Source organism: Haliotis asinina, chromosome 7, assembly GCF_037392515.1.
Source record: "Haliotis asinina isolate JCU_RB_2024 chromosome 7, JCU_Hal_asi_v2, whole genome shotgun sequence".
Classification (NCBI taxonomy): Eukaryota; Metazoa; Mollusca; class Gastropoda; order Lepetellida; family Haliotidae; genus Haliotis; species Haliotis asinina.
In genome coordinates this window covers 11,111,694-11,131,724 of record NC_090286.1, presented here as the reverse complement: position 1 = coordinate 11,131,724, position 20,031 = coordinate 11,111,694, and the positions used below count along the sequence as shown (strand labels likewise).

General features: G+C 39.6%; 1 protein-coding gene across 1 annotated transcript; it reads left to right on the top strand.

Annotated features, from left to right (window-relative positions):
- Nucleotides 1–253: 253 nt before the first annotated feature.
- On the top strand, nt 254–12,862 carry LOC137291268 (multiple epidermal growth factor-like domains protein 10). The gene is made up of 6 exons (XM_067822571.1): nt 254–422; nt 658–810; nt 8,156–8,302; nt 9,659–9,796; nt 10,026–10,137; nt 10,233–12,862. Exons 1-6 carry the CDS (start codon nt 254–256, stop codon nt 10,414–10,416), a joined length of 903 nt encoding a protein of 300 aa, XP_067678672.1. The 3' UTR covers nt 10,417–12,862.
- The last annotated feature ends 7,169 nt before the right edge of the window (nt 12,863–20,031 follow it).

The window sequence follows — 20,031 nt, the reverse complement described above, 5'->3', positions numbered from 1 at the left end:
AAGTCAGTCATTTAAGGTTATACCTACAGCAGATATCAAGTATTCGACTTGTGCTGCGTATTTGTTGTTGTTCGGGATTAAGAATTCATGAATACCATACAAAGCAGGTCTAAAACAACGAAAATGATTGATGAAAATGGGTAGAGATGTAACAAACATGATTTGATGTGAGTTCATTTGGGGCATTTAGCGGTAAATACTAGTCTCATAATGTGGATCCTATAATCAGTCCTGAAATAACATACACATGAATATGGCAGTTTTGTATACTACTATAGAATGCGCCTTCGGGTATTATGGAGCTAGCTGTGGAAAAAACTGCACACTTCGTAACTGCAAGGAGGACTCCAACTGTGATAGGATACAAGGGCTGTGCGAAGGTGGATGTGCAGCTGGGTATAAGGGAACAGACTGTATTGAAGGTATGTTTTCACATAGGCAGCAATGTTTTTAACTAATACGTTAAGTAAGTAAGTAAGTAAAGTAAGTCACTTAGTAAGTAAGTAAGTATTGCTTACTGTCAAGCAGCAATTTTGCTTGTATTCGGGGCGAAAAATGAATTTTCCTTTGCATCTCAAAATGATGTTGAAAAATCACTACAACCGCATGGAAGGATAAGAACTTACTTGAGATAAATATCTATGTTCCTTGGTGCAGCGCTTCTATACTGCCCTGACGGAAGGTATGGAGGAGGGTGTACAGAGTTCTGCAGTTCTCGCAACTGCAAAACACCATCACCCGTGTGTGATGTCACTGGGTCATGCACCGATGGATGCCGGGAAGGATGGCAAAATGCCGACTGCAGGATACGTGAGATGTGTTTTGTCTTTGTTTCAACTGTTCAAAGAATGCCAGTTTGTTCCACAAAATACCTTTAAATGTGGTTGAATTTATTAGAAGTACATACTGAATAGACCAGATGAAAACTGACATACACATTTATCTGAGAATTGCCTCCATGTAAGATATTTGCCGGCTTGTCCTTTTGAGGGAGTACGTAATTTAAACATATCAATGTTTTTAAAAACGAAGTATCTTTTGTTATTTTAAATTTGTATGAAGGGGTGGTATGAAGGTAGCAAAGGTACCGTAAGTCCCCATGGTCCCTAGTATGGTGATCTACCTTCAGTTGCTTGCTATCTGCAGCCTTTGTTTCATATTGTATTGTCTGGTGGAATGAAAATGCAATAGTTTTTCATGCTAGTTCATATTCGTTAGTGTTTTGTGGTTGCATGTTAGTTTTAAGTAAAATTCTGTGATAGACGACAGTCCGTTTGGGGTCAAATGAGCTCGATGAAGGACTAAGTAACTCGAAATAGGGATAAATGTATCAAACATACATTAGACACATGGAATAGATACCTCTGCACTCAACATCATATGAAATCTAACATTTTATGACTGATCATGGAACAAGTTGTTTAAGAAACGATTATGTATATATGTAATATTTTCATGCTTGGGGTGATAGCTGGTGGAACAGCGCCGGTTGTTTACTGACTAATACAGTATACAGCGTGTTGTATTCAGCCGCGCTCATTTTATCAATCTCGTAATCATATTCGTCTGTGATGTTTCTTACTTTCCTACGTCTGTGGGGGAACGGTAACTGGATGCAGGCCATTACATAACCAGTATCTTCAGTTTACCTCCACTGTGGCCACACATCGCTTCCAGATATCGACTGTTACGCGACCAAATGATTCGTGTAGAAGTGTGTTTTCAACGTCCCTTTGTCTGGACGTTGTGTTTTGACAATGGCACGTCTCAGCTCGATAGGATTAAAGTGGGAATCTTATTATGGAAGGGCTCGCACTTCTAACATGATTGGACACCCACGGAGAGGTACTTCCTCGTGGAGGGTGCTGGGTAACCATAAGCGGGTTTTTAAAAGGATAATGTGAGTAGACATCCCCCGGTTGTGTTTATATTAAATGTCAACATCACCACTGAACTCATACCAAAAGACCTCTACGGGAGTGGACTAAACTGGAAGAAACTGGATGAGGGGACCATAAGAGAAGGTTACACAAATCAGTTGTCACGTGACCTACAAACAGACGACATCCTCACAAGACCTCTACTTTCAAACTCTATAACGATCTTACCGCATGTCTGGTTGCAACCTCCAAGCTTCACATTCCAACGCATTGCTTCAAAAACAATTCTGGCGCCTGATTAATTCAAAGAAAAAATCCCGTTCGGTTGGAACACTGTCAGAATTGGAGTTTGGCGATGGACAAAAATGTGAAAATGCAAAAGACATAACCCTTGGGTGGGGAAAGTACTTTGCAGATCTCTACCTTCCACTCTCCGATAATAGGTTTGACACCAACAACTCTAGCCTTGTTGAATCTACCCCGATCACAGGCCACGGTACACCAGTGCACATCCCAAGCATTTCGTACAGAGAAATATCAACGCGAATGACGGCTCTCAAACGGGGAAAAGCCGCAACGAACACATCCTCTGTGGTGTTGATACGCTCGTCTCCTGTCGACTCTTCAACTCTTGTATTGAACTGAAATTTGTGCCAAAGCTTCTCAAACGTTGTTTAGTTACAACTCTGTTCAAAGGGGGCAATAAAAACGGTCTGATCCAAACAGCTACCGAGCTATTACTCTTCTCTCATCGGTTTATAAACTCTTCAAACGAGTATTACTTGGTAGACTCCATGAGACATTCACTACCTCACCCCTACAGCATGGGTTCCAGAAAGGTGTAGGCTGTCCTTCTGAAGGAATGTATCTGTTACTGTAAAGAAGAGAACAGTAATTGTTTGCTTGCTTCCTTGATGCAGAGGACGCCTTTGATTCTGTCTGGCATTCGGGCTACAAGCTATGGAATTTATAGGTATCAAAGACCCATTTCTACAGACGATCTCATCCATGTATAGTGGAATGGAAAGCTGTGTTTTACATCAAGGACATTTCAGCAACTGTTTCTGCATCAGACATGGTACGCGACTCTACACAGTCTTCATCAATGCATGATCTGCTCATTCAGCTCAAAGATTCGGGGTATGGGTTATCACTACATGGTATTCCCTGTTGTGCTCCAACACAGGCTGAAGACATTACACTGCTATCAGTAACTAGGAAGGGTCTACAGGCTCTCGTGGATCATCTACTACACATACAACTGCAACTGGTGATTCAAGTTTAGCGCCAAGAAAAGTACTGTTGTATTCAATTAGAAAGTTAAAGGTCACATGCAACGTGAAACGCAACTTTGCAGATGCTGATACATTTCGGTATGCAGTTACCGAAACAAATCATCGGCCAATTCAACCTATAAAGTCGAAAAAAAAACGCGATGGAAAAAACCCTCAGACGAGTCACAAAATTTCCCCCAGCGCTGGGGGAAAAAGTGCTTTCAACAGCTGCGCTGCGCGCATAAAGCATGCGCAGTGAATAGGTTCGCGGAGCTTGAAACAGTATGCATGCCCGGAGTTCGAGGCCGTGAGCAGGAGTCTAATCTTGGTTGTGTACACAAACAAGTAAATAATCTACTTGTTACATAGAAAAAACTTGTTGATTGTGGTATGCAGCTTCTGTCACAGAGAAAGCTCAATGTCTGGTTTATTGACACCTATATGTATGCCTGCCTGTCTGCTAAAGACAATATGTAATGCACTGCTTCAATCATTGACCACATGCAATTTAAACTTAACACCTATCAGACTATACGCCATGAATACAATAAATTGATTTATGACTGGAGCATCCGAGTCCTGTCTCTGCCACATTATGTAATAAGGCAGGTGTGATACTTATAAAAATGACATATTTTTATGTCTGTGGGCTGCGTACACAACTGCATCCATCTTTCTCGGATGACTGGATCTGACGGAAACTGGTGCAAATATTGTCAGTCTCAAGTCCTGCTTTGCATTTGGACGAATGACAGTTTCCAGCCACGCAGTAGTTCACCATCTCTACTGAGATGACTTTTGATTGGATCGAACGCAAATTCAAAGAATATGTATTTACAAAACCCAACATCTATACATACATTCTTTATGGATAGCAACTTCTTCTAGTGTATATGTTTTTGTTTTTGTGCATGAATTCATACTGAAACGACGCATCAAGTACAACAAAAGAAGTTGTTATCCATAAAGAATCTTACTTTCACGCGACTTGCCATACTTCTAAAATACCAATGAAACATGTGACTTGGTTCGGTATCCCGAGGGCTTCGAGGGAAGTAAGCCCAAGTACAAAATATTGCACTTTTGAATAGCGAGTGTACGTTAATAATTTTGTTTATTTGATTTTTTACAAGCAGCAATGTGTATAATATGTTACGAATAAGTGATAATTGTGTTTTAATTATGTTTGACTTTTTGGTTGCATGTGACCTTTAAGTCATACGAATGCTCAGAGCGCACATGATCTCCTGGTGCTCAGGAAGTCAAGGAAGACAACAGCTAAACACGTTTGGGAATCAAGGTCAACAAGACATCTGGCTACACACAGCAAATCAATGATATCTTCAGAACACTCAAGGCACCTTGTTTTAGCGCAAAGAGTATTGCAGCCTCTTATGGTGAAATGCATCCTTTAACCTCCTTTATAAATCTATTGTTCTCAAGCGTGCCCTCTACAGATCTGAGACTCTGTACAACCTCTCCCAGAAACACACTCTCCAGCTAGAACGTGCACACGGATTTTGTCTGAAGCTGATTCAAGGTTTACCAGTGCGTGTAAGGACTGACGTTACTTTATCCATGATTGGAATCCTACCCATCTCTTCCTTGATCGCCATCAGAAAGATGTGCTTGCTAGGAAGAATAATCAATTGTACAGTAAACTGCACAAGATCCTTCCTACTCTTCAGGCTACACAGATTCCTCTTGTTTAGTCATAAACCTTCCTTGGTTACATTCCGGAAGTCTTCAGGGTTTTGACGCTGTATGACTGCTCTGAATATGCCAATAACGACTGCTACAACAGTTTGACCAGGTAACAGCCAGCTGTGTTCGGCAGACTGTAAGTGCCCACCTCATTATCTGTTGCATGAATGCCCTGACCAGCGTGCTCGTGACAGCCGAGAGAGTTTGTGGCTCTCCATCCGGGACACATTTGGGATAGCCGTATATGTCATGCTGGACTCCATGGAACTGGACGAACAAATAAGAACCCTTCTTGGGGGGGGGCATTCCCTCGATATTGAGGATCATAAACTGCTACGCTTAGTTGGACGTTTCTTCCTCTCCAGTGGACTCACTTGCCATCAGCACCTTAACTAATCATTTATTTGTGGCCGTATCATCAAAGGGGGGTAAAGTAGCGTAAAATTATTGTCCTTTTGAGAGGATACGTAAGTCAAGAAAACCGTTTCAAGTTACTTTCGCTAAACCATACTTCAAATTTCGACTAAATCTTCCTACAATCGCCAGCGACTGAAGGGATGGTGTAAATTCAGCGAGGGTATATACAAGTCCAATTGACCCTAGTATGGTGATCTACCTTCGGTGATCTGTATAGCCTATTCTTATATTATGTATTGTCCAAATTGTGGTATTAGTGTTACTTTCACATGCTACTTTTAAATTCGAACTGTGATAGTCTAGTTGTTTTACTTTCCTTTGATTACAGGTTTTATAATGTATGCATATTTTCTATAATCGCCAAATTTGTTATCTCCAGCATATGACTGAAATATTGCCGATGTGGCGTTGAATATAAACTCACTCACTCTGATATAACTGTCAGCCTTATACCCTGGCTCTAATTTTGATGCGTGGATTCCTTCATGTAGCTGTGGTTTGGTTGCCTATGGTGGAAATGGCACACTATTGCGGTCTAGTCAAGTTTACAGCTATTGGAAGTTAGTGTTTTGTTTTCAACTATTGGAAGTTAGTGTTTTACTGTATGGATCTTGAACGCCGTGACAAAGGGCATTATCTATGATAATACGGGCCTTTTCAGGCAACGTGAACTTTATCCGATCCACAAAGACATTACCATTGATTTCCGTGTGACAGTTCCTGTTCTCCTTGGTCTAAGCTCTGAAAAAATCCAGATCGCATCCAGGGAGAAACCCGGACTGGCCCATCCAGCGTGGAGAACAATACGCCTCTTTCCTCTTTCCAACACTTTCACCATCATCGCCTCTCCTCTCGGGGTCACCGCCTCACCTCCCATGCAACATCAACATAACCAGCTTCAAGGCAAAAGCACCAGTGTATGCACTTGCTCACGGTCAAGTCAAGACTCGAACGGGTTTGCCTGGCTCATTTTCTCCCTGTGTCTTTGCTATCCCCACCGACGACTGGTTGCGTGGAAATCGCTCGTCTATGTCTCGTCCAGAAAGGCAGGCTCATAACCCACCTCACGTTTCTGCTTTATAGTACGCAATGATTCCGGAGACGAACTATGGCTGACCGTTCACATCACACATTTCTATTCTCGCGTCTATCATCTCGCTGTATCCAAATTACAGTTACCAAAGCGTATGTTAGTGACTTTTTTATCATGTGCTGCTTCAAGATATTTCAGCTGTGTTCGAGGGGAAACAGCATATTTTCACCTGCACAATAGCACATGTCGAGTCACGGTGAGTTACGATATTTGTCATTGTTTTACAGGGTATATCAAGAGCTTTAGAGGCTTTCTTGGATATTTATTGATGATTTAGACTGTTTTTTCACTCTCTGCTTGAAGTCTGAAATATTCATACACCATCACTATCAGCTATGTAACATTGACACGCTCTTTGCACGTGCTGGCCATATTCAACCAGCCGCTTGTCATCCGTCAGTGTGAAGTGTGAAAATACAAAAACATATTACATGAAAGTTTCTTAAACAACTTTTTCCACGATCCACCATAAGGCCATAAGACCATAAGGTTTAAGGTTCTGTTAGGTACAGAGGTTTGAGGACTATGTCTCTTACATAGTCTGTATTTATGATTTGGGATTTATCCCTATTTAAGAAATACAGTTCGTCCTACCACCATGGATAGTGTAATAAAGCACACTTTCCCCCTGAACTATATAATAGTATAATAACGATATAATAGTTCAGGGCGAAAGTGTGCTTTATTACACTATACGTGGTGGTAGGACGAACTGTATTTCTTTTCTAAGATGCCGTAGTTCATAATTGCTAAGCCCAGTTTCGATTAATCTATGTCAGAAAACAAAAGACGGAGTCTGTGACCTAACTTAAGAAACCTCGCACAGTGCTAACCGACGCGCTGTTCGTTTGACGTGTCATCCCCCTACGTTAAGACAAACATTACTGGAAAAACAAATGATGAACAGTTTGGAGAAGGTCTATGTTCGAGTTAAATATCTTCTCTAGATCATTTTAATTACATCTGTGATTCTCTTAAACCAAAAAAGGCAAAATGACCGTCTCATTTCTACTACTAACGAAAGTTTAGATCAGTACATTCAGCTGAAGCTGACTGATTGCATTGTGGAAATGTAAACATTGCAAACATGACCGTGTCTCTGTAAAGTTTTGAGTCGAACCACGAGGCAATTTATCTTTCGGAAAACATAAACATAAATGTTTCCACCGGTGGTCTTAGCTGTTTGATGCAACTGTAAACCAAGAAATGGGATGCGACGAAGCAGTTTACTGTGGGAGGCTGTACGAGTCGATGGCAACTGACATCCATCGTGACATCGGTTACATTGTGACGTAATGCAAAAAAGTTCGATTGCGAGGGGGCAGACTGGAATGGCGCAGTGACATACATTGTGACGTAATGCAAAAAGTGAACATTATCGTCTGATAAAGTATTGTCGGGGCCTTTGATCTTTCTCAGAAGCATCTTAGAATTCGAGTTATTTAATAATTCACCATTCTCACATGAACCTAGCCGGACTGCCTAGCTGGGGTCCATGCAGGTAATCAAGGCACTGTAAAACCCCATGGTCCCTAGTATGGTGATCTGCCTTGTGACTTGAAATGGTAACTCAATCCGACTGTAATATTCTTTGCAGGTAGATTTAAGTATATTAACTTTTTATTTGCTTTTATTCACATTCATATTTTTTCACACAACTTCCACAGTCGTAATGTGACTGAAATACTACCGACGTTACTGTAGATTTTAACTCACAAGTCAGTTTCATAAACCTCTTCTGTGAGTAAAGGCATGTAACATGGTTTTGTAATTTCTTGAACTTTTAGCTTGTCCGAGCGGAACGTACGGTTCTAACTGCAGCAAGTCGTGTGATTCACGTCAGTGTAAAAGTGCACGGACCGTCTGTGATCACGTGTCAGGAGCCTGCACCACAGGATGTCGGGAAGGGTGGATCGGAGTGGACTGTACTCAGAGTAATGTAACCCGAACCTAGCCTCACTTGTTAAAAGCCCTTATAACGAGGTACACAGCTGATTCGTGTAGTAAAATGAAAGCGAGTGGTAAATACACTTGGTACAGAAAAGGAACAGGGGTGACCTGAATGCTGTGTCATACAATGAGTTACTGAGGAGGGGAGGTATGGGCAAACAATGCGTCCCAGAGACCATTTCTAAACTATGTCCGGTACCAAATAGCATTGTATGGCAGATGAACGACACATGTCAGATCTGTAGGTAAAAGATGCAAACGACTGCACAATAGTGTTGCATGATTTGCACCTTATGTGTGCAGAAGCATTCTCTATAACACAGCAACAAGATTTAAGAGAATATTTGACAGGATCAAACTGTGCGTACCCACCGTGGGAGACAGCCATATTCAGAAAACATACCTCAGTGGTTCACGCATGACAAATATCCGGGACAGTAACTGGGAGTTGCGTGGTTGAGGGACGAGTCCGGAATTAACCACCATAAAAGTTAAGGACGAGTCAGGTTGTTCTACGTTACCGTGAACGTTTGCAATAAACAGGATATAGCAGTGGACAGACGGTGGTGAAGCCTTCTTTCGCAGACGGAAGTCTCATAGACATGCAGGGTTCGCTTTAACACAGAAACCTGCGTTTTTCCGCAAAGCAAATAATGAGAACACGCAAAATGAAGATTCTGATCTGCAACAATATATATATATATATATATATATATATATATATATATATATATATATATATATATATATATATATAACAGTAAATTTTGAAATGATTCAGCATTGTAATAAAACCTTCACCCGCAAAGGGTTTAGACTAGACTACATATTTATTATTTTATCTCTGCACGCACTCGTACAAAGGCTACCGCGAGCACTTGATGCAAACGCAAGTTTTCCAGTACATGGCCTATGGCAGAAATCCTCCAGCTAAAACACTTTTTTCAGTGAGAACAATAGTGACAAACACGTACATATTCCAGAAAGTGTGAACCATACGTTCAATTTGTATATGGTCAGGATGTGGCAGTCGTTTTGCAAACTCGGAATCCATGACAAAAGTCAAAAGAGAAAGATGTAACACAATTCCTCGTAGCTCATTAGCTTTCCACCTAATACTGTTCATCTATCCTTCCTCATACAATGAAATACATATTACGTTCTGTAGTATATACTCTAATTATAAATTGATACCAAACATCCTTCAGTAATGAAGTATAAAAAATGCACCGCGTTCTAATCTAAGAGACTTGATATGGTGTATCATAATTAATACATGTTCAAGTTTAGCTTTCATTTCTATTTTCATAAGTACTTAATAACTGCACTACCTACCACAGGATGCAGGCCTGGAACGTATGGACCTGACTGCAGTCGTTGTGGACACTGTGACGTCACGTGTAATGTCGAAGACGGACGTTGTCTGGGTGAATGTTTAGATGGCTTCACTGGTGACCGATGTGATGTAGATGTCAGAGGTTTGAGACTTACTCAATATTCTGGGCCTCCTTATAATGCTTTTTAAATGAGAAAAATGCATTGTAATTAATTACCATTCCACCAGTTGTGTTTACAGTTAAAAATTAATTATCCAGATATACGAACAAAGACGGTTTATACCGTATACATTGTCACATGCAGACTATAGATCCATTCGTAACAAATGGAAAGTATCAAGGTAAGTGAATGTATTTCTTATTATTGCAGACTCTGTTGCCAAAATTGGCGTCATTGGAGGAGCTATAGGAATGGCTATTGGAATGGCGGTCATGCTACTGGTGGTTGTCGGGCTGTTCATGTGTCTGCTGAAACATGGAAGGTAACCTTCTATAACATCTCCTATCATTAAAGATTGAGACTACTGCTTAGTAAGTCCAACGTCTGTAACATTTCCACAATACAAATCTGTTGCAGACTGAAATGGATTCCATCAAATGGAGCAGATCCAAAGGAAGGAAGGAAGAAAGGTTACACTGAAGAAACTCCTGGCTTGGAAAATCCAGACTATACTGAATTGAATGACGTCACCAGGGAAAGACAGGAGAAGTCAACGTACGATGTCGTTCAGAGCCAAATGTATGAAAATAATCAAGTCTGAGAAAGATTATGTCTATTGTATTGTGACTTGTTGGTGACTTCAGAGGCATCCATTTATACACGCGTCTTGCCCCAGCTCTAATGTCACAATTGGACACTCATATAATTATAACATTTGACCGTGCATGTAACAAGTACTGAACGGAATATGCGCGTGGTTAGAAATGCTAATTAAAGTAACGGAGACATGTTGTACATGTTACCAAAATGTCACAGTACAGAAGAAGAAACATATATATTATTAAACATACTAGGTTTAAATCCATTTAGAATTATTTCACGGATTTATTAATTTGTGTCACGTCATTGAACCGGCACCAAATAGCTGTTGTTATATTAAGTATACTGTCACTGTCGCCAGTACTTGGTAACTATTGATACTGGGATGGAAATAGATCTTGTGTGAACAAATGTCCATAAGATTGTCACAATTTGATTACTTAAAGGTTTGATAAATTCCAGCTTCAGATTCTTCTCCGTTTCTTCATCTAAAGTAAGTAAGTCCCAAAACTTTGAAGTCTATGTAAACTTACCAGGCTTTTTAAACGTAATATTCTTCTTGTAATTTTGGCTGACATTTCTCACAGTCGCTAGCAGCTGAAGGGAGTGTGAATCCAACTGTAAGTCCCCATGGTCCCTAGTCTGGTGATCAACCTTCAGTTGTTGGCGATCTAAAGCCTGTTTTTTTTATATTCTATTGTCCAAATAGCGATATTAGTTTTAACGTTCCACTCCAGTTTTAAATGTAATTGTGATATTCTTGTTGTTTTATTGACCTTTGTCAACAGGTTTTAATGATACTCCAATTCAGTGTTAAATGTTCTCGTCACAATATGGCTGAAATGTCGCCGATGAGACGTTAAATACTCTCACTCACTCACTCACTCACTCACTCACTCACTCACACTCTTCATCTAGACTTGTCCTTAGTCACAGTCAAGCCATCTACAAAAACACACGATCTCTTTCTCAGTGCAAGGTAAGACAAGGACCAGTGTAATGGTTTGTGGTGTGACATCAACCTGTCGCAAAATGGGATATTGTTCACTGTAATCTGATTGCGACATCAACATCGTTACACTCCAACGCTATGTGACTGTTACTTATTTGGTGAGAATGCTCAAAATGTACACTTTGTACCCGTGACGTTAAATATTTACTCACTCACTCACAGTGAAGGTGCATAATCCGAGAGGGACAGAAATTTTCGAGGTATATAATGGGAGCTAACTCTTGTACCTTATCTCACTTGGAAGAAAACCAGCATTGTGAGTAATGGTCATAGTACACTGCCTTTAACTCATGTAAGTTGGACGTTGAAGTTGCATGTTATTGACTTTTTTGTCACTGACGTTCTATATTATTATCTACTCTCACTCACTCCACGTGTCGGCATTTGTGTAGCCCTGTGGTTTGGGGTTTCTATCATCACACCGAAGACTCGGGTTCGATTCCCCGCATTGGCAAAATGTGTTCCTCTGTGATGTTGCAACAATATTGCTAAGAGCGGCGTAAAACTAAACTCATTCACCCACACCCCAAATCCATATGCACTGACCACAGGCAAACTGTAGCGCAAATGTGGCTGCGCAGCGTAGAGAAAATGACCAGTCTTCATATATGCGAGCGAAGCGAGCAAAGGTTGGTAACACACTTCCCTGCCAGCTTCCGGCTCAACAGAGTGAAGGAACAAGAATGAGGAGAAATTAAAAGATATACCATATTGCCTAATTTTATCATGATTCTGTTGGAATATATGTGTCTTAAGTGTAGGCGTTGTTGTTAGATCTTTTGTAACATTTATTCTACAATAAACACACTTCTGGCGTAGTGGGCGTATGAAGCATGGGAGGTAACTCTTTATGTATTCCATTCCTTCACTGCTTTGAACCGGAAGCTGGCAGGGGTAATGGATTCGAAGAACGGTTTGATGTACCACGAGTGGCGCTTAAAATGTTGAATAAAACATATTAAACGTGCGTAATTGCTAAACATCGCGTTGGAATCTGAGGTCACAACCTAGTCAGGAATTTGGAGTGTATCTTGATGGTGGCGATATTTTATTTTGACACGAAAAATATTTTTTTAACCGATGAGAGGGAAGTCTGTTGCCAACCTTTGCTCTCTTCGCTCGCATATATGAAGACTGGTCATATTCTCTACGCTGCGCAACCCCACTTGCGCTACGGTTTGCCTGTGCACTGACATAGTGAGACGTTCATATTGATTTACATTTAAGAACTTAGTCTTTTTGCAAAATACAATTTGTAAAATAAATTTTAGCAGTTTTGTTGGTTTTTGCCATACCTATATATTTTTAAGACATATTTCAAAACACTTTTCTTTGAGTTTTAACATAAATTGTCTGTTTGATCTGGTCATATCACACAATTATTGGTCCAGATTATTAGTTTACATTGCCAGTAAACATTGGACTGAACAGAAAATTGGTGTTTTGTGTTAATTAGATCAGAAATTGAGAGGGAAAATGAAAAATTAAGCTTTTCAGGAAGTGGAGTTATTCCTCATACAAACCACAGGCTACGGGGTATGAGGTGAATAACGTAAGTCAGTTACGTAATGGCATATATATATATATATATATATATATATATATATATATATATATATATATATATATATATACACTGAGATCGGGCTGTGTGCCTGTATCTCACAAGTTATCTAAAACTGAACAATATCAAAACATGACCAACAAGTCTGACTGCAGTTCAAGAGTGTTTATTGAAAATGACAAGAATTAATAACGTCAGTATATATTAATAATCAACGGATTATTAATATCGTCTGTAACATAATCAAATACAAATTTCAGCAATGATAACATCGTTGTAGGTTACATTTATGTCTGTACGTGTTACTTTTATATAGATAGAAGATCCTGAATAACATCAAGAGTAACATAATAGTAAGTTACATATACAATATAGGGTCTAATATTTCATATCACGACTTACAATAGAATAGGATCTAACGTTTATTTAACCGTACACGTTACATAAACGTTAACATTGAATGTTTTAATCATATGTATTCAACTTATACAATAAGAGTTATCTAGATATATATTTAATCAGATATAAGTACAAAATAATTCAAGTACAAATAATAAGTCCAACATCAACTTAGTAACGTTTCATAAATGAAATGCAAGTCAAGTAGTACATACAAAAAAGTATAGAATGCACGGTCTTACTGAACAATATCAAAATATGACCAACAAATCTGACTGCAGTTCAAGAGTGAAGATGAGGGGACGATACCCTGTATTTTTGTGCACGGAACATGCAGTCAAACCTGTTGGAGTAAGACCCACGGCAATGTTTCACAATAACTATTTTGGTTACAGGTAAGTGAAACAATGCAATAGTGTGGCATATTTACGCCGTAGACTTGTGTAACGTCACAGACACTGGCAAAGGTAATTCAGAAAACTTTAAACAATGGAGTGAGCCGTGCTCACGAGCTTAGCCGGAAGATAATGGGATACTGACCAGGAAGTCATGGCCGGAGGCTATACTAATGGGTATACAGCGGAAGTTGTTTTGACAAGCCGAGAGGGAAGCGCTAGGGTTTAATTTATGCTTATTGAAAGGAGCTTATCTGAGGTGTGTTTACCTTTGCCAGATGGATTTTCTAAAGTAACATTTAGTATACAGTAAATGAAATGTATGAATGGTCTTTATATCAAACAATATAGAATGTAAAAAGTACACACACACACACACACACACACACACACACACACACACACACACACACACACACACACATATATATATATATATATTACGTCCGTAAAGAAGGAACAAAGTCTGTAGGTTACTTGGTTTCACTTAACCTGCCAAATTTTCAACAGGACTTTCAGTCAAGAGGGATAGTATGAGTGAGGGCTGACTGTTTGGCTAAGCTGATTCTTTTTAACACCAGATGGTTATTTCAAATGTTCCTGAAAACTGGTTGGAAGATAACAAGATTAAACAGCGATTGACATAACTCGAATAAACATCCGGACGTTTTGCCAGCAAATGAGTGGAGAATGGTGACAAATGTTTCGCCTTTCATTCGTAACTACTCGTTAGGCTTGCTTCAATCTATTTTGATGGTTTAGGAACTGTGTTTCGATTGTTTTGCATTTTTGGGATTAACGCCGCCCTCGGCAACATTCCAGCTGTATGGCAGCGGTCTGTAGTTAGTGAGTTAATATTTAACGTCACATCGGCAATGTTCAGCCATATCGTGACGAGAACGAGTACTTATGAAAATACAAATGAATTAATAGCACATACATTGTAAAACCCTGTCAACGAAGGACAGTAAAACTGACTAGAATATCACAGAGTAGAATGTAAAACTAGTGAATAGACCTAAAACAATGTATCTGTAGAGGACGGTACAATATAAAAATGAGCTATAGGTTGCCAACAACTGAAGGTAGATCACCATACTAAGGACCATTGGGACTTACAGTACATTTGCTTCCTGCATGGACCCTAGTTGGATTTACATCATCCCTTCAGCTGTTAGCAATTTAGACAAATCTAGCCATAAAGTAAAAACACACTTATTCTACGATTAAAAAGCTGGAAAACTTAAATTTCCTTCAAATGTTTTGGGACTTAAGTACCCTCTCAAGAGGACAATTATTTTACGGTACTTCAACCCCCTTTGAGGGTACAGCCACTAATCTTCCAATTTTAAAATATTTATCTGTTTACAGTTCAATTAACAAATCTAATTCCTTTAAAAATGCAATAATTAAATGAGGGCTAGTATTGCTAAAAAGATCCTTCATAGTTCGTGAATTAAAATACTGATCCCTTGTGGTTGTAGCGGTCTGTAAAGATTCGAACCTGAAGCAGATAATCCAGTAATCAGCCGCATGATATTATGGGATAGCATCGAGACATTTAGCGTCAGAGATATTGTGGCATCCAAAATATGCATGTAGCGTTCTGCATGTACGGGAACACCATAAGGCTGTCAGGGTGACTGACCACTTAGAAAGATGTAAGGTAGATACAAGATTTATAGTACCAGGATTGACACGTGATCACAATACCGAAAGCCATATGTGAATAGAACGAACATAATGTATATTTCAGTTTTAACATCTTCTAATGCAACATTCATTTAGTATGAGACGACCAAATGATTTACTTCATGACCATCGACCTGCACAATCATGTCACCCCGTCAAATTTTATGACAGGTATGTGTTACTGAAGATGAATTCTTCATAGCTCACCGTAAGAATTTGCAAATAGTTCATCTTTTAACAAGAAATGTAGGCATTATATCCTCTGTAGTCACCTGGGTCATGACGTACACGACGTGTGCGTTACTCCGACTCCACGTGTTTAATATAATTATTCCGTGTTCTTTAGCTGTACAATCAAACATTGCTGTGCATGGTTGGTCTCTAAGAACATACGCCTACAGTTCTTTGTAGTCTGTGCGATAAAGGCAAATAAAACGCAAGCGTTATGTGAGAAGCATGCTGTTCTGAAATCTGACATGAACGGCAGTCTCTTCTGTCTTTTATAAACAGGTTTGTAATCTAGATCCCACTCCCGGTGTGTGAGACAGTGTATCGCGATGGCTGTGAGTGATTGTGTTGTGATTTTTCTTTCCAGTTTCATTCTCGTTACAGGTAAATATTTTCTTAGCATTGTGGGCACCCATGAAGAGCCACCATGAAGTGGTGGGTGCTGGCTAACGCTAAGTGCTGTTCTCCCGTGTGGACCCGTGACAGAATGTGTCCACAGCACCCCATTGCTTGTCGTAAGAGGCGACTAAATTGGGCAACCTGTTTGCATTGGGTTGCGTCCCGTGTCGGTGGAGGACGGTAGTCTGGTGGTTGAGGTCAGTAGGAGACTGAACCATTTTGCTCCTATTGCTCAACACACCACTTCGGCCCTTACTTCACCTAGACGGGTGGTAGAACTGGCCCAGTTCTATCAATCGGCTGGTCACGCCAAGCCCTGAGCTACAACTATGTAATGCTCAAAATTTATAAAACTGTTGCTTTGATATTTCATGCTTGGCTATTTTGAAATTGTTAGTTCAAACCCATCATTTTATGTATGTTTTTGCCTAGAGTCGTATGCCCAGAAGGCGGTGGCTCATGGGCCAATCTGGTGGAACTATTAATCTTTTAATTTTTCTGCTGGAGTATATCATCCGGGTATCCTTGGTGCTGCAAGCTGGAAATCCGCTTGTTTTTAGCATTGTCCTTGTGATACTCCGTGGTGGGTGGGGAGCTCGGATGACGAATCATTACCACTTAGCATGGAATACGAAACCCCAAACAAAAAACTGAAACGTCCACTTGACATTGATTATGATGAACAGCGACCTGTGGTGAGAAAACACACACAACAGAAGATTGTGACAGTGATTTAAAAAAAATGCACCAACTGCTGAGGCGATCATTCGTCATTTCCTAAACAGTGTCCTATTTGGAAAGAGCAAATGGAGATAAACAGAATAAAGTTTACTCAAAATATCTCCTTTTCTGAGGCAAAACAACTGGTACAGAGATCTGATCTTCAAGAAAGTTATGCTACAGTAGCAAAAACATCATCTGAGTCTAGCTGTAAAAGAACAAAATCATCAACAGGCTGCCAAACTACCTTGACATGGGTAAATTGCAACTCTCCACAGATGCTATACCCTGCTATATCATCACAGACTGAGGAATCACTTCCTAGTACATCCAAGTCTTCTTCTGATCACAAATCATTATCATCTCAGTCACACTCAAAGTCTCAACCAACAGCTGATAGTCAACACACTGTTAAAAGTAAACCTAAGCCTAAGCCTGATGCTGCAAAACACCAAAGTGGCAAAGCACCTAAAGGGTCACAAAATAAAATTCAATTGTTCAACAAATATGGGTCTTTTGAAGACATGTACGTTTCTGAAAACGTCCATTCTAGGGCACATAGCTTGTCGCCCTCCAAAAGAGTGCAGGGTAGATCCCCAATAAATCCCCCAAAAGATAGTTTATTCCAACAATATTCTACAGTGGAACTGCAGAGGACTGAGGACGTTAGTCCAAGATTTTACACCTTCAGCGATCTGTCTGCAGGAGACTTATTTAAAACAGACAGATACCTTGGATCTTCGTCATTACAAAGCATATCATTGCTTTTCACCTCCAGGTGATAAGGCCACAGGAGGATCTTCCATTCTAATCAAAGACAACATTATCCATAGCCCCGTTTCACTTAATACTAATCTTCAGGCCGTTGCAGTACGACTAACTTTGCACGTTGCCTTTACATTATGCTCACTCTATATCTCTCCGTCTTTGACGTTTGCCAAAACCGATCTTCAAGCTCTGTATGACCAACTCCCGAAGCCCTGTGTTATCATGGGAGATCTGAATGGGCACAACCCACTCTGGGGTAGTGTAACTACTAACGCTAAAGATAAATTGTTGGAAGATCATTATTTATAATAATGGTTCCAACACATATTTACACCCTGGGACAGGGACCTATTCTGCTCTTGACTTGTCATTGACAAATTCAGAACTACTAAATGAATTTGAATGGTCAGTCCACGATGACCTCTGAGGAAGTGACCATTTTCCTACTATTCTCAAATCTGTAACTCCATCTGATGTTCCTCCATCATCAAGGCGGAATTTTAAAAAGGCAAACTGGGCTTTATATGAAACACTGTGTGCGGAGAAACTTAATCCTGACCGTTTTATTGACGTTCCCGATGCTATTAAATGTTTTGCTGAGGAACTGAATTCCATAGCTGATGAATGTATACCACAATCCTCTGCAGTTCCAAACATAAGAAAGCCATGGTTCAACGATGAGTGCAAACAAGCTAGGAAGGCAAGGTAAAAAGCAGAACATTATTTCCGTCGCCATACTATGGTGCATAATTTAAATAAATTTAAAATTCTAAATGCTAAAGCACGGCGTACTTTTAAACAGAACACACGCCAATCTTGGCAAAATTATGTATCCAAAATAAATTCTCGGACACCCATGTCCAAGGTATGGAACATGGTCTAGAAAATTAAAGGTAAAGGTACTAAATCTAGTGTCCATCATCTTAAACATGGAGATAAACTGCTTACTGATAAATCAGATATTACTAATAAACTAGGTGAAACCCTTGCTACACACTCTTCCTCTTCAAATTATTTACCTAAATTTCAGCAATATCAAAAACAACAAGAAAAGAAAACTATTAATTTGAATTCTGATAATGGGGATGATTATAATGAAACGTTTTCTATTCATGAACTCCATACTGCTCTTGATCAAGCTCATGATACTGCTACAGGAGCTGATGACATACATTATCAACTCCTGAAACATTTACTAGAATCCTGTCTGGAAACTCTCCTAAATATTTTTGATGATATTTGGACATCGGGTAACTTTCCCCTTCATGGCGTGACGCCATAGTAGTACCAATACCTAAACCTGGACGTGATCATACCGATCCATCTAATTATCGTCCGATTTCATTAACTAGCTGTGTTTGCAAGACCATGGAACGCATGATAAATAATCGACTAGTTTTGTACTTGGAAACAAATAACCTTATCACAGATATATACAATGTGGTTTCCGGAAAAACAGAAGTACTGTCGATCACTTAGTGCGTTTAGAATCATTTGTGAAAAACGCACTGATTAATAAACAACATGCTGTCTCTATCTTTTTTGACCTTGAGAAGGCATATGACACAACCTGGAAATATGGCATTGTGAGAGATTTTCATTATTTCGGTTTGCGAGGTCGTTTGCCTGAATTCATAGGCAATTTTTTAAATAACAGACAATTTCAAGTCCGCGTGGGTTCTACCCTGTCTGATCATTACAATCAGCATCAGGGTGTTCCACAAGGCAGTATTTTGTCTGTCACACTTTTTAGTATAAAGATAAACAGTTTATCAAAAGTTTTAAACGATGTAATTGATGGATCGTTATTTGTGGATGATTTTAATATTTCTTGTCGTGGTAAAAATATGCATACTATTGAACGGCAACTACAGTTGTGTTTAAACAAGGTTAATAAATGGTGTCTTGAAAACGGCTTTAAATTTTCTAAATCGAAAACTAACTGTATCCATTTTTGTCGTAAATATAAACCACATAAAGACCCTGAACTATCTCTAGATGGCACACCAGTTAATGTTGTGCAGGAAGCTAAGTTCTTGGGTCTCATTTTTGACTCACACTTAACGTTTTTGCCGCATATTAAAACTAAATGCCTGAAAGCACTTGACTTGTTGAAAGTGGTATCAAATTCTAAATGGGGAGGGGATCAAACTACCCTTCTCCATCTATATCGATCTGTCGTGCGTTCTAAACTTGATTATGGCTCCATTGTCTATGGTGGAGCCTGCAAAATCAACTTAAAACTATTAGATTCAGTCCATCATCAAGGTCTAAGACTTTGTCTTGGCTCCTTTAGAACCTCTCCTGTTGACAGTCTATATGTTGAGGTCGATGAACCATCTCTTGCACAACGCCGTATCAAATTATCTTTACAATATATCACAAAACTATACTCTAACGAATCTAACCCTGCATATAACTGTGTTTTCAAACCTCTGT

Excerpts from the sequence above, each read along its gene's own strand:
- LOC137291268 (XM_067822571.1), top strand. The coding sequence starts at position 254 with ATGGCAGTTTTGTATACTACTATAGAATGCGCCTTCGGGTATTATGGA. Across the intron at positions 811-8,155 it reads AAATGCCGACTGCAGGATAC|CTTGTCCGAGCGGAACGTAC; the intron begins GTGAGATGTGTT and ends TTGAACTTTTAG. Across the intron at positions 9,797-10,025 it reads ATGTGATGTAGATGTCAGAG|ACTCTGTTGCCAAAATTGGC; the intron begins GTTTGAGACTTA and ends TTATTATTGCAG.